A 15,122-nucleotide genomic window follows, 5' to 3' on the forward strand; every position below is an offset into this window, starting at 1 on the left:
AGAGAGTTGAAGTGTTCTTGCTCTTGTGTCCTCCAAAGGAGGCCGTTTACCTACCTATTATCTAACACAGGAAGAGCGAGGACACACACTAAAGAAAACCAAGGACGAGTTGTCAGATCTCACCTTTAGAACTAAAACTTTCAAGAATGAATTGGCGAATGAATGAGTGAACTGTGAGTTGTAAAGGTTCATGGCACTGATTATGCATCATTGAAGTATGACAAGGTTTTTTTTTAGAAAACTTAAAGATAAGACATTTTAACCAACCTCCTTGCCATTTAATTTCATATTAAAAGTTAAAAACCCTTTAGTGTAAAGGCCATCGGCTGCGTTTTTTTTTCATGCAATTAATTTGCACATCAATATATATTTTTTCAAACTGTTGTTTTTGTCACGAGTACTTTCACACAGAACTCGAATATTACTAGTATTTTGCATTTTTTGTGTCGTTTATTCGTTCTTCTTGTGTAATCCATCCCCCTGAGGGACGCATGTAGGTGTAATGGTTTGGAATAATTGGCACTGAAACGACTTAAAACGTTGAGTGAAAATCATGCTTCCTTTCATCCTTGTGATATTTCCACACAACTTGATCTAGTACTCTGTGGCAGCCATGTTAGGTGCAGCACATTAGCCTTCACAAACATTATTTTACAATGAGAGCTGTTTTTATTTACAACAAAGATCACTCGTGCTGGCATTGCTTTCTTGTTTTCTTAGTGCAAAAGCCTGGGAAAACAGAATCAGGTAAAGTGACCGCGCTCAAGCTCAGACCTCTGGTAATATGTAGTGTCGGCTGTAAGCACAGTTGCACATCACTGCTGCACAGAAAGAAGAAGAAGCACATTTGGAAGCAGGCTTGTGGTGGTACAGTACGTGGGTGGTGGTGGTGGTTGGGAGAGACAGGCTTGCATTAAGCAGAGGGCAGGCCAGACAACTTTTAGCTCACACTCTTATGAAAGATGTGTCACGTTCAACACGACCGTATGTTCTAAACAGCAAATATGTGTCGACAGTGGCACAGCAGTTTAAGAGTGCAGGACAACAGGTCGTCATACCGACAACAAGACAGACAGACAGCGTGGTAGACAGTGAGGCCGTGGGTTCAGGCCGGCAGCTCGCCGCCGCCTGCGCTGGACCGTGCTGCTGACCACGTGGCTTACCGATGGTAGCAGTGTGTTTGGGGCTGGAAGCAGACCCCTGCTGGTTAAAATGGTGGTGCAAGTTCCCAGCTGCAAAGAGAACAGAGCCGACAAACTGATGGACAACCACTCCAGAGACACAGAGCCATGTGTCGAGTAAGCATATGTGTCAATAGAGAGATAGAGAGGACAGAGAGAGGGACAGGAAGATAGAGACAGACAGTCCCTCCAGGAATTGGCTGTTTTTCTTTCTTTGATAGTTTTACTTTACTGACACACTTTTCCACAATAAACTCAATCAAACAAAAATATAATCAAATAAAGCGCAGCATGTCTTTTCATGTCTTCAGCGACTCCAAAGAGCGAGGAGATGAAAGTTTTATTCTCCATTAGAAGTTTAAAATATTCAGTGTTCATTCAACCTGTTTGTTGTTTGATAAAAAAAAAAAAAGAACACAGAATATCTTAAACAACTTTTACATTATGTGCAAAAAGGCAGGTTTCATGTGTGTTTTAATGTGCTGATGTTGAAGTCAATCTATAAAATATATAATAATAGAATATGGTTTTGTTTTAACCAGCATCTTTGACAAGGTATAAGAGTAGACATATACAAAAAAATCTAACTTTCTGGGACATCTTTATTTGTGCTAAAGTATCACATTTTCCTTGAGTTGTATTTCTCATTGTTAAAACCCTAAAAGATCTGCCAAAATAAAATCAGCAAAAATCCTGGAAAGACTGAAGGAAGAGAGCTTTTTCTGTGAGGAGGTGAGAGACAGTGGCGACAGAGAGGGGAGACAGAGCAGTAAAGAGAAGAAATGTGTGTTATTTTGACACGTGTGTTAGACTGTAATTGCGTGGAATTGTTACAATGCAAGAAAAATAAACACTTTCACCAGCACTCTGATATCCACCACTCATTTTTGTCTCATCAGAAACAACACAAGGCTGTTGTGAGTGGGCAGCCCTGAGGTGCATAAGAATGAGACAATTAAACAAAGACTTGTTGAATTTGTCTTTGATTAGCAACCACTGTCAAAGTCATGATAACCTCAATGAGAAGTGGCAAAACTTTTTTAAAGCACACATCATTTGATTTAGAAAAATATGTGAAACAAATCCTGTGACAAAGATCCATCTATGATAGCAAATGTTAAAAGCAAGCCCACAAGTCAGACAAAGATGTCAGACATCAAGTAAAGATGACTTCCAAAAACTGTGTTTTTTCTGGCAGAGACAACTTTAAGAAACACAACAATTGTCAATGTTATGGTTTAAAGTACATGTACACAAGCATCTTCGCTAAACCTTATGATTTAAAACACTTTGGACTCATCCGGAATTGCAGCGCACATGCCCAAGCATGAGACTGTAGTGGAGGTAGTGTTCTAATTGTAAGATTTTGGTGAAGATGCATGTGTTTGGGAAGTAATGAGCAAATGACTGGATAAATGAGACTTTGATTATACTGCACGAGTTGTGTGAGAGTTTGTAAATGGTCGTTTTGATATAGTTTTGCTGTTATTAAACGTGGCCTCCATTTACTCCAATTCATCAAGACTTTACTGACAGGGTTTTTGGGGCACAAAAAATAAAATATGTGGTTCAATTTAGAGGTATTCCCTTCAAGAAACAGAATAAAAATGGTGAATTCACATTATAAGCAATTAAAAAGACATCATTTCTGCAAATGAATGAACTAAAACAAAGGCCCGCTGATATTATCCTTTATCCTTTAACTTCTCTGAACAGCAACTCCTCAGTCACAGCAAACATATTCCAGCTGAACGTGTGACGTCTGTTACTGAGACTAAACTGAGGTTTGAATAAAAGCAATTACCGTCCACGTCACTGGGGACATGACACCATTTAATGTGTGTAATTAATAGGATTTCTTTGTCACGGAGTTGGCGTCACTCACTGCGGTTGTCTTGCTCTGCAGATGGGGTGTAGAGGTTTTTGGATGTCCGTCCGTCTGAGGTGGTGGTCAACCCTGTGGTGTTGTTCCTCTCTCCCGGTTGCACCGGGCTCGACTGGTGACGTAAGATATCCACCAGTGATCTGACACAGCAGAGACGGATGGAGAGATGAGGGAAAAGAGAAAGACAAAAGGTCAGGAAGAGACAGAAAGGCAGAGGTGTGAAAACCCAGACTGCATTGTTTTTCGAGTTGTAGCCGTTTTCGTTCTTGGATCTCAAATTTCTTGCCTGCTAATATCCACCACAGGGTATACATTATTATTGCGATGCATATTTTATCATTTATCACAATCAAATCATTTATATCATCTAGGGATGCACCGATACCGATACCAGTATCGGGTATCCGGTCCGATACTGTGCTCATGTACTCGTACTCGCAAAACGGCTCCGATACAACGGCACCGATACCACTTTACTTTGACTACACCTCCCCGACGGTGCGGGCGAGACGGGCCGGTGGTGCGCCCGACCCCGCTGGGCTGTGATCCCACCTCAGCCGGCGCACACCGGCCCCTCACTTTCATTGCACACGGGGTTCGCTTGCCACCCTCTGACTCGCGCATGCGTTAGACTCCTTGGTCCGTGTTTTCAAGACGGGTCGGGTGGGTTGCCGACATCGCCGCAGACCCTGGCGCCTTTTTACGTGGGTCGAGCTGGCCCCGGACCCCTGGCGGCACGACGCGGTTGGGGCGCACTGAGAACTGTCCGCCCCGGTCGACAGTCGCACCGGGAGCAGGGGGGCCCCGTCCCTCCCCGGCAGGGAGAGAGGGCCGCAGCGAGCCCTTTGTCCACGGTGCGGCGAGGTTCGGGCAGGAAGCGCTCCTAAAGCTGCGGCCACGAGCCACCTTCGCTCCGAGCCTTTCGAAGCAACCTACAGTCGACCGAGGCGCACTGCCTCGTATGCGGGACTCCCCAGCCTACCGTGTGTCGCTCACACCCTCCAGCTGGCTGTTAACGAGGGTCTTTTGGCACAGAGAAGTACTCGTATCGGTACTCAGTATCGGCGAGGTACCAAATGTAAGTACTTGTACTTGGTCTGAAAAAAAGTGGTATCGGTGCATCCCTACTATCAAAAGGACGCTGGCAGCGCTTCTCTGAAAATCGCAGCGCTTCCGCGTCCAGCGTGAACCCAGTGTAAGACAGATTGTCTTGGTTCTTGTCCACCAAGCTCAATGTCACTTCCTGTCTGATATTGACTTTTCTCCAGTCTGTTTAAGTCACCAGTACCACCCACACAACACGCCTGTCCTCCGGTCTCAACCTGGGCATGTTGATGTCCCCTGTTTTCGGGGTCGACGTGCCACCTTGCTGAAGGCGATCCTGACGCCCACCGCCACCACCAGCGTGAAGGAGATCACACCTCCGATCACATAGGCCGTACTGTGTTCAGAGGAACATGACATCAGCTCACTCAGCACAGTAGTAGAGGAAAATCAAAACATGATTTAGTTTCTAGAATAACGTTTTTAGGTATTTATGATTCCATTATTATATTTTCTTCATATTCACTTTTTTGCTTGTTGCTTGTTTATGTTTGACCTTACTCGGCAGGTGTAATGTTTCTCATCTATCTGTCTCTATGACGACGTTCTTCAGTCTTGAGGGTTTTTATACTGTAATTATTTGACTATTGTATTTATACTGTATAGCACAAAAGAAAATAAATGAATGTAGAATTAAAACAGATAAGAGGCAAATAATGGCGTCCTAATTTGGCCTGCCATGTACTCTATTAAGAACATATTAAAAACTTCAGATGTACCAGCTGGGAATTAAAAATGTATAAGAGCACATACTGCGCCAACGTTTGATTGTAACTTGTATTACTCCTAAAGTACTACTTCTACTTTTGTTAATCCTAAAATTGGGTTTATTCCAAATTAAAAGAGAGGCATTGTGGTCTGTATATTCCTGAAATTCTTCTGTAAACCGCAAGAATACAAATACATGATCATTATCTAAATGCAGCAAAGCAATCCATTTTTTTTAATTTCCTTTAAATAAAAAGATCAAGCAGATCAGGAAGTGAGTTTACACAACATTACTTCTTTGCTTCTGCTCACAAGATAAACGAGACAATACTGTACTTCTCCTTAATTACTGCTGGCGTTGACAAACAAGTTCAGACTCTGACCTGCTGTTCTGCTGCTGGAGCGTCTCAAAGTCCGGGTCGGGCTTGTTGCCGGCGTTTACGGTAACGGGGACCAGCGGTTCGGCCCAGACGGGGGAGATGTAGTTGTTGCAGGCCTCCTGGTCCAGCCGGCTCCTCTGGTGCTCGCAGCAGAACCGGTAGTGGCAGGTACCGCAGCAGTAGATGTAGCTGCCCTTGGAGCAGTTGAACGTGGTGTCAAAGTGCCCCATCACGTCGTAGTAACCTCTGTGGAACAAAGTTGGGAAGTTTAACAGAGAAATTTCATGTCTCCGCATCTCGTTCCATTTAGGAAGGCTCTTTAAAAAACCTGGTCCGGGTTACTGGGCACCTCCAATCATGATATTTAAGCCTTATTGATTAGTCCTTTTCGGTGGCAGTTTTCCAGTGAGCTGATGCCTATTACTATCTGACCTTAAAGCAGCACAGTTATGCCTCCTTAAAACTCTAAAGCAATTTGGCGATGACTTCTATGACAGTATCATCCATGCTAATGCTACCAGACTGTAGCAGGGAAGGCCAACGTTTTTGCAATTGATTCCAATGTGATTTTAGCTTTTTTGCCCACTGCTTATCCACTCTAGTTAGTCTTGTTTTGTTGGAGGAGCCATCGGAGTACCTCTGGTTGAAAAAGGTAAACCTCATCAAATCTTCAAAATAGGCAGTAGTTAAAAATAACAACAAAAAAACAGTAAAATTATTTTAATATAATGACTGCTAGGGATGCATAATTAATCTAAATTGTATCCCAATATGGCTTACTGCAATTTTCAAATCGCAGGAGGTGCAATATTTGTAAAAGGCAAAATATGTGTCAAAATATGATTTTAAATAAATGATTGTGGTGCTGCAGAAATCACCTGGCTTACACTCCATATTCTATAGGATTAAAAAAAAACTCTTTGTTTGGTACTAACACTATAATCATTTTAAAATGTTTTTCAATGAAAATGAGAATAATGATGTAAAATTGCAATATCAGTCAAAAATATAACCGCAATTAGATATTTTTTCAAAACCGCTCCACAAAAAAAAAAATAGTCTTATATATCTCCTACTGAAGAGTTTTCTGGTCGTTTATGGCACGAAAGTTGAAAATCTGCAATGGAAAATGCAGTCTGTAAACATTTAGTGCTGTATGTAAACTTTATTTAACAGATATTTTGATGTATTTCTTGTTTCTTTTTTTAATCAAATCAAATGTTCAAACTGTGCGTGTCTCGTGTCTGTAAACAACAGCGCCGGCAGCTTCAGAGATCTCAGCTTTGTTTAGTGAACGAGCTGAGAGGAAGTCAGTCCGAATTTGGAACAAGCTGTGACTTTAATTTGGATTTCTTCTACATGGTGCTCACATCCCCATGGCTGTTTCCAATTAAAAGAGTGCAGGGGTGAAAGGTCAGGCCTTACCAACCAAACAATCAGCACCAAATAAAAGGGAGGAAATGCTGATGGCTCTCTCGTTACTGAGCAGCCAGAGATGTGATGTAATCTCACAGACAGAGACGACATTAAAAAGAAACATCAAGTTTAGACGAACACAACAGAGGAGCTTTATGTAATTTTCTGGTAATACTGTTGGTGCTGCTTTGCCTGAACGTAGCTGCTGTTGATAGTTGTGGTGTGTGTGTGTGTGTGTGTGTGTGTGTGTGTGTGTGTGTGTGTGTGTGTGTGAGTGTGTGTGTGGCTTGCCAGCACACAACTGATCTAGAGCTGATTACATGTTGCGTAGCAACAGCAAGACGCCTCTCAGTGCAAAAATATAAGCTCCAGTGAGATCGAGATCAGAGCTGCTGCAGGAGGAAAAGAATCATGATGTGCCTCGTTTTTTTTAGTTTTTTTTTTTTATGGCATCCAGTGTGATCAACGCATTACACAGATGGAAATAAATTTGCAGGCTATAAAGGAGCTGTAGATCTGCTGGGAGCCTTAGCTGACTTTATACTGCACACCTGAGGCTCATCATTACTGGTTTTTAACCAAACTCTTTTTCTTAAGGGAGCAGATGTGATTTGAAGAGGTTTTTACCAGGAGTTGTTACTATTTCTGCTGCGAGAGGACACTGATCCTCTACAGTTTGCATTACACAACTTAAAGCTTCAGTAGGCAACAATTCTTTGGTATCATTGGGCAAAAATTCCATAATAACCTTTCAGCCTATTGTAATTCAAGTGTTCTGAGTGTTCTGTACTTCCTCTTGGTTCTGTTTTCAGGCTTTAAAAAAATCCAGCCCGTGACTGGAGACTTTGACCAATCACAGCTCATTTCATTGAGAGAGCGTTCCTATTGGCTGGGCTCTAGCTGGTGGGCGGTGCTTGGTATTTCCTCAACTGATCTCAACATGGCTGCCGGGTCACAAACTTTCTAATTTTACAGCTAACCAGTACACTACACGATGATTCTGGAAACATTTGAGGAGAGAAATAGGCATTACAGTAACAGAATATTGATTCATGTTTGATCAGCGCTGCCTAGTTTGACCGTTTGATTGGAATTTGCAAGTGATTGACAGCCGGCTCTCATAGACGTCATGCTCCAGCTCGGCTCTGACTGCTTGTTTTCCTCCGGTCTGTGAAATCTAGCAGATGCCGTTAGGAGCACCGGAGGACACCAAGGAACATGATTTTTTTTCAGATTACCTGTCTCATACTGTCAGGATGTGGAGACCGTTTTATAAAAATAACTTTTTTTAACAATATTTGCTCCAATCTCTCCTACTGCTGCTTTAATACTAGAGTCCCTCTGAAGAGATTGTGACATGAATATATTAAATCAGATTTTCATCTGCCTTTAAATCCCTAAAATAAACACAGATTCACAAACCACAACACAACAGGAAGTACCTGCACACGTCCACATCCACCAGCTGTCTGGGAGGCGGAGCCACCTGGGCCGCGCCGAGCGGAGGCTTCAGGGCGTCGGCCGTCATGTTCCTCGGCAACATGGTCTGAGGGAGGGGCTTTGGAGGGAGCTCGGCCACGACCGGTGGATCATCTCCGTCCTCCACCTCGGCCGCTTTCGGCGCCACTTTGGCCCCGGCTTGCAGCGGCGGCAGCCGTGGCTTGTAGCCAGTTAGGAGGAACAAGGTGTTGCTCCTTTTACCGGCCGCAGCAGAGCTACCGCCGCCAGTCAGAGTCCTGACATCACCGTCAACAGCTCGTCGCTCCGTGGCGACGGTTACCGTGGAGACAGCGAGGCAGGAGAAAAGCAGGAGAGTGAGGGACAAGCAAAACATCCCTCTTGAAGTTGTAGGTTTCATTGTTTTATCACAAAGTTTCTTGAGCCGTTATTAAAAAAAAAAAAAAAGTCACAGAAACGGCTCCAAATGTGAATAATCAGCGTCCTCTTCCAAGATGGCGGCTTCTTGACTTATAAAAAGTAGTATGAAAAGTCTGATGAACTTCTTGCTCTGTGAACGCTGCACAGGAGCGAAGGGTTCCTCTCGGGAGTTCAGCAGATTCACTTAGTTCAAGCGGTGTATCATGAATGTGTTTGGCATTTCACTCTCGGCTTCATGTAAACATTTCTCTCTGTATACAAATCCTTCCCTTAAGCAGCTTTTGTAAACATTGAGGTCTTTCAGAGTTTTTAGGCCCTATTCGAACTGCCTGTGAAATGGCGTTAGTTCTGAATTTAAATGAAAACTTCAATAAATATAGAAATAATGTGGTTTGTTTTATGGCAGCAGGTGTCAGATATTGAATTTTGGTCTGTCAAGTTGACAATTTTTTACAGTCTCGAGGCCAAAATCTTCAAAATAGGCAGTAATGTTTTTACATTTTCTGTAAACAAAATGAGAAAACTGTAAACTCTTTTAATATAATGACCCCTTCACAAAGAAAGAGTCTTATATATATCTCCTACTGAAGAGTTTTCTGGTCGTTTATGGCACGAAAGTTAAGTAAAAATCTGCGATGGAAAATGTAGTCTGTAAACATTTAGCGCTTTATGTAAACTTTATTTTTCACGTTTGATGAGCTCTAACAGATGTCGGGTGTATTCTTGATTGGCACTTCTGTTGGATAACTGTTATGAAAAATCATACATGGAAAAATAATGCTTTTTTTTTAAATCAAATATTGGAGCTCTGTGTGTCTTGTGTGTGTGTATGTGTATGTGTGTGTGTGTGTGTGTGTGTGTGTGTGTGTGTGTGTGTGTGTAAACAACAGTGCTGGCAGCTTCAGAGACCTCCGCTTTGTTTAAGCTGAGAGGAAGCCGGTCTGAATTTGGCACAGGCTGTGACTTAGAATTTCTATTTCTTTTACATCATGCTCACAATTTGCCGATGAAACAAACAACTTCCTTTAAAAGATTTAGAGGAAGAGAATCAGTAAAGGTCAGTATGCTTGAAAGTTTGGTTTAAAAACAGTGAATTTAGAAGTAGTGGACAGTGAGTTTGAGTAATAAAGCTGCTAAATGAACATCAAGCAGCATCAAATCTTTAAGAAAAAGAAGTCCTTCCAGCAGCTACTAGAGGACAGTTCAATAAATGAGCATGTCAAGGCATTCACAAAAGAGTGATCAACAGCGAGAAACTGGTGACAAAACAGAAAGAAAAATATATATTTTTTTAAAACGGGGAGGATCTATGTGCGTTCGATACCCTTGTGTGAGTGTCTTTGCTCTGAATTTAGCTTGGCCCAACAGAAGAGAACGAAGGAGGGCTTGGGCCCGGTTCTAGCAGGGCAGCGAGGTTCTGCCCACAGAACAGACATGAAAATGTCCGGATTCATCCGTCAACGCAGAGGAACACGGGGGTCGACGACGATGGGGAACTCAGCGTGGTCGCTGCCACACTTGACACCGCAGACTATCTGCTCACAGGTTTAGTGCGATCTAGTTAAGACACGAGTAGAAATAAAAACACACTTCTTTCATCCAAAGGTTTGACATTTAGGGATCTCCTCACTAGCGGTTTCTTCATTGACTCCCTGATTTTTTGCACTGAATGTGTTTGAAGATCACTTTGTTGAAGAATTCCTAAACATGGTGAGGTGTTTTTGTAAATGAGAAAAAGGTATTTGTATGGCTGGTGTTCGGTATGGCTTGTTCTTACAAACTTCCACAATAGATGTTAAATACAGTGAAAGGTTTTAAATTGCATGTTTTGTTTTTTTTTTGTAGAATAAAAGGAAGTATGCAAAAAAGTTGAAGAGGTCACTGGGATTAGATAAAGGGGGGGCTTTCAGAGTGTAATCGAGCGCCACGTGTGGAAGAAACAGAAGACGACACAGAGCGAGAGGCCTCTCTCGTGTAAGCAACTGGAAGAAGGAGATAGGCAAAGTGTCAACAGTGTTTCACAGCGCAGACTGAGACGACGGTATATCTCCAAGCCTTTGAGATAGCAGCAGCAGCAGCAGCAGAAGCAGCAGCGGCGGCGGCGGTAAAGCCTATATTTATCAGGTTAGACGTGGCTTGTGTTGCCCGTCAGTCAAACGCCGTCCTGCCGAAGCAATAAAATGTTCAGACGGCGTCAGAGCACGGTTATCACTGCTTACCACGCACCTCCTCTGCAACACATAACTACAAGCTGGAGGATGTGTTTATAAAGCACTTTGAACCAATAATGCACTGATCGTCGTCTCTCAGTTTCAGCATTAAGAGCAGCGGCTATGCAAACACGGACCGAAGACGACGGATATAAAGTTTGTTAAAATATCTCTTCAATGTGGGCTGTAATGAATGAGATTAAATGGGATTTTAAATGGTGTTGTAATGTGTTTGTGAGTTGAAAGGGAGAGAAATAAAGCTGTACTCTAAGTTACTAAATCAGCTAAATTCTTTTGATGATTTGGTGATGGTTAGTTTCAAAGATTTTTTTGCTTTTTCTCTTGACACAGTCAGTTTGGCACCTGGTTTTGGTCTTGCTTAGAACAAAACAGCAGACTAGAAGGGAAGAGGTCTGCAGCCTCTGATCCCGACAGCAACAACAACAAGAAAGTAAAAATAGTGGAAAAAGGAGCAGGATAGTTAGTGAGGAGCTTCGGCTTTGAAAGCAGCTGAGGAAACCCTCCAGAAAACCTCCATGTGGTGAAGCGACGGTCCTGTTAGGATCCAAAGTGGCTTCCACCTTTTCTTCTTTCAGGTGTCTTTCTTTCTCTCACAGGTTCACGTCCACTTGTTCACCAGTTTCCACACTGAAAGACAAGAACACAGCATAAGGAGAGAATCAGCATATTCTGTGTATGTATATATTGTCTTACCTGGTTTAACTCAACTTATTGTGTTCATTTGTTTATATCTTTTCCCAAACAGACAATAGTTCAACATTTCTGTGATATGATAATGTTGCACTGTCAAAACTTTCATTAAAACAGCGTTTGAACTCTAAACTGATATTTGATATGTTGCCGCATGAATGTACGCCAACGTTAAAATGTTTGCCAGGTATTATCAGTATTTCAGAATCACCTGAGCTAAACTACCAGAGAATAAAACACAGACATTGACATGATGCTGTCTGCTGGAGTTATAGCCTTTCATATGACTATTTCCAATCAATGGCAACAAATTGCATTACCTATTTATGTTTAAACATGACTGGCTACAATATGCAGTAGGTTTGCCATGGTAGTGGGTGTTATTGGTGTTCTGGCAAACACCATTACATTACTTGCCCACCGCCCCCACCGATTTTTTTTATAGAAATAAAACCCATTTAGCTATCCCATCTTTTGCGTATCAGCGCCGTGTTGTCAATACATAGTTGGTCGATGGACGCAACAAACTGAAAGTGAAAGTGAAACGGAGTCTCAGCACAGAACAGCAGGATCAGATTTCACACACACGGCAGAAGAGAGCGTTGACAGAGAAGACAACGGTGGAGGATTTGGTGTCGAAGTAGAAAGCAAACTATCCTATTTGGCAATATTTCAGATTTCAAACCAATGCTATAAGGGAACCATAATGTTAATGAGGCAATATGTTAACTTTTGAACTTATGAAGCCTTGAGAGGCCAGACATACAGCCATCCAACGTTAAAGATCAACGTACGTTTATTAACCGGTGGGAAAGTTACCTCACCGTGACATCCCAATATACAGGTTATTCTCACTTTTAAAGCATCATCCCTGAATGCGAAAGGAAACTTTCACATTTGATTTTCATCTGTAATGAAATATAAAACATTTAATCGATAATCAAATGTGCATTATTTTAAAAAACTGAGGCAACTGAAGGAAAAAATCTGTAACTAAGTCTTTGATGTAACATTTACAAGCAGCTTTGCAAAACTGAATCAAAAACCAACCTTACTGCGTACGGATGCACTTTTGTTCCTCTAAATGGCAGCAAGAGACAAGAAACGTTTAACTACAATACCCAGGAGTCCTGTTATGTGATGTCAGTAAACTCAACACCGCTCATTTATGTTCACTACAGCGACTGCTCTGTGATGTTTTACTCACAGAAAAAAACAAACAGGTGACTGAGGACGACGATTTAGTGTTGCTTTAGATGTTGCTCACACATTTAGCTGGGTCATTTCCCGTGTCGAGAAGTACACACACACGCACACACGCACACCAGAGTATAAAGGGAATTCGTACAGGAAGTCTGTGATTTAGGCTGGGAGGTCAGGGGTACTTTTATATAATACTCTAGCCTTGAGCAGCTTTCAGTGCTGCTTCTTTAATGCTTGATTAAACCTGAAATTCTGCTTCAGCTGAAGGACGTATAGCACATATACGAGTTCCTACAACACACACACACACACACACTTATAAATATATATAAAACATAAGCTGACAGAGGAGATGGGAGCAGCCGTGATCTGACTCTGATAAGAAGAGAGCAGGCGACATGACAGCTGCCATATGGACTCATCTGACAGAAGGACAGAGGAACGAGACCGCAGATGCGTGTGTGTGTGTGTGTGTGTGTGTGTGTGTGTGTGTGTGTGTGTCCTCTGTTTACAGAATGAGGCCTGCAGCGTCAGGAATGGGAGGGGACCGGCATAGCACTGCTGTCAGGGAAAAATCTCACAACCCTAATATCGATGCTTTCTTACTCTTATTTATCATCAATCAAAGCATTCTTCTAACGGTCCGTTATTTTCTTTATAACAGACCGTTGCTATGTATAACAGACCGTTGCTATGTACACAGTTTCTGATGTCGGACTCTGGAGGACCATTTTTGTGTCAAATTATTGATTTCTTAAGTCAGTAGCCGTATAATAAGCATGATAATGTAGAGGTAAGGGTCATTGTTGTGAATAAACCCCTTCAGGGCGATGCGAGGGTTTATTTCACGACAATGACGGCTGTAATTACACAATCTGCTGTACTGTTATATATACTGTATGTATATATATATAGTATATATAGTATATATGTATATATAATACTATATATAGTGTTGTATAAGAAAAGGTTAGCATTGTACTGCTGAGTCATTGTGTCCTTTGTCATCATACCACAGTGATAAACATTAAGGAAAGAGAAGCAACAGAGAAAAGAAGAAGCATGTCCATCTATTAAGGACAGAAACCATATTATCTTTGATTGACAAAAAAAAAATTAATTGTAACAGTTAGTGTACAAGTCCATTTATCAAGTAAATGTACCAAATATTTGCTGTTAGAGCCTCTCCGATCTGAGGATTTAAAAGGGTTTCTCCATTTCATTTAATATCATTTCATATTATAAATTTAGATCAGACCAAACGTAATAATCTCTTTAGACTCTGGTAACTTGAGATAGACACAGATTGACATATATCATTAAAAAAATCAATAGATTCATTAATAATGAAAACAGTTCTTGGTTACAACCCTAAATCTATTGTAAAAAGGTGTATACGGGGGGAACTTGGGAAATATGCTAAGATTATCAATGTATCTACAATCAGGTTTCAGCCAAACGTCACTATTTCACATCAAAACACAGTTTTCTGTTAAGCTCTGTGTATCTGTTGCGATTAGCGTAGTTTTTGATGCATTAAAACTACTATCACTTCCTGTATGGTATACGCTTCACAGAAAATGCATTTCGACGTGAGAGCAGTGGGAGTTAAGCCACTTGTGGCTAGCAATTTTGAAACATATCTCAGGCAAAAAAAATCAATTTAATTACAAGCTTGATAAAAGAGGGCAGTTCGTAAAATTGGCGTTATATCTCATTAACAACGAACTTTTAGTGACTGGAATTTTAAAAAACACTATCGAGGGAGCTATGCGATGTTAATTTCAGGGTTTCTCAGACTGGTTTTTGTGTTCAGGGAAGAATCCTCCAACTATGATTATTATCATCAATGGCTGTCATGATGAAAAAGGACTGATATAATAGGTCTAACAATGACCTGCAATGATCTAGCTGGTTCTTTCCAAAGTAAAACCCCGAAGCAACAACATTACCTGCAGCTGACAGAAGTATCAAAGACAAAACATGCAACAAGACATCAGAGGCTGATGATGAAAAAATGACATCGATATATCAGTGGGAAGTGGAGGAGAACATGATGTTTCTGATTCCAGGCTTGAGGAGGTTGACGGAAGTATTTCCTGAATCACAGTAATCTAATAGCCTGGTCCCCTCTGCTGCTCTGACATCCCGGCTTCACATCAGTGTGCGTCGACCCTCCGAGCCCCCCCCTCCCCCTGCTTCCTCAGAGGCCGTAATTAAGAAGCCCCCCCGCTGACAACGCAGCTGATCTGTCACCGGCTTTCAAGGCTTTCATTCAATAAAAAATAATAAAGATAATCTAATAGCGAATCAATGCGTTGCACACAAATGGACGTACACACTTGTGTCTAAGGATGCACCAATACCACTTTTTTTCAGACCGAGTACGAGGTACTTACATTTGGGTACTCACCGATACCGAGTACCGATACGAGTACCGAGACAG

The 15,122-nt window shown here is 41.8% G+C and overlaps 1 protein-coding gene across 1 annotated transcript in view; it reads right to left on the minus strand.

Moving 5' to 3' along the window:
• The window catches only part of LOC119503246 (protein shisa-7-like), a 50,043-nt gene that overhangs the window by 16,599 nt on the left and 18,322 nt on the right, over positions 1-15,122 (minus strand). Inside the window, 6 exon segments of the mRNA XM_037794926.1 lie at positions 1,164-1,232; positions 3,067-3,206; positions 4,389-4,405; positions 4,408-4,507; positions 5,262-5,504; positions 8,117-11,410. Coding sequence (XP_037650854.1) covers positions 1,164-1,232; positions 3,067-3,206; positions 4,389-4,405; positions 4,408-4,507; positions 5,262-5,504; positions 8,117-8,532 — 985 coding nt within the window. The 5' untranslated portion in view covers positions 8,533-11,410.

Source organism: Sebastes umbrosus, chromosome 15 (assembly GCF_015220745.1).
Source record: "Sebastes umbrosus isolate fSebUmb1 chromosome 15, fSebUmb1.pri, whole genome shotgun sequence".
Lineage (NCBI taxonomy): Eukaryota > Metazoa > Chordata > Actinopteri > Perciformes > Sebastidae > Sebastes > Sebastes umbrosus.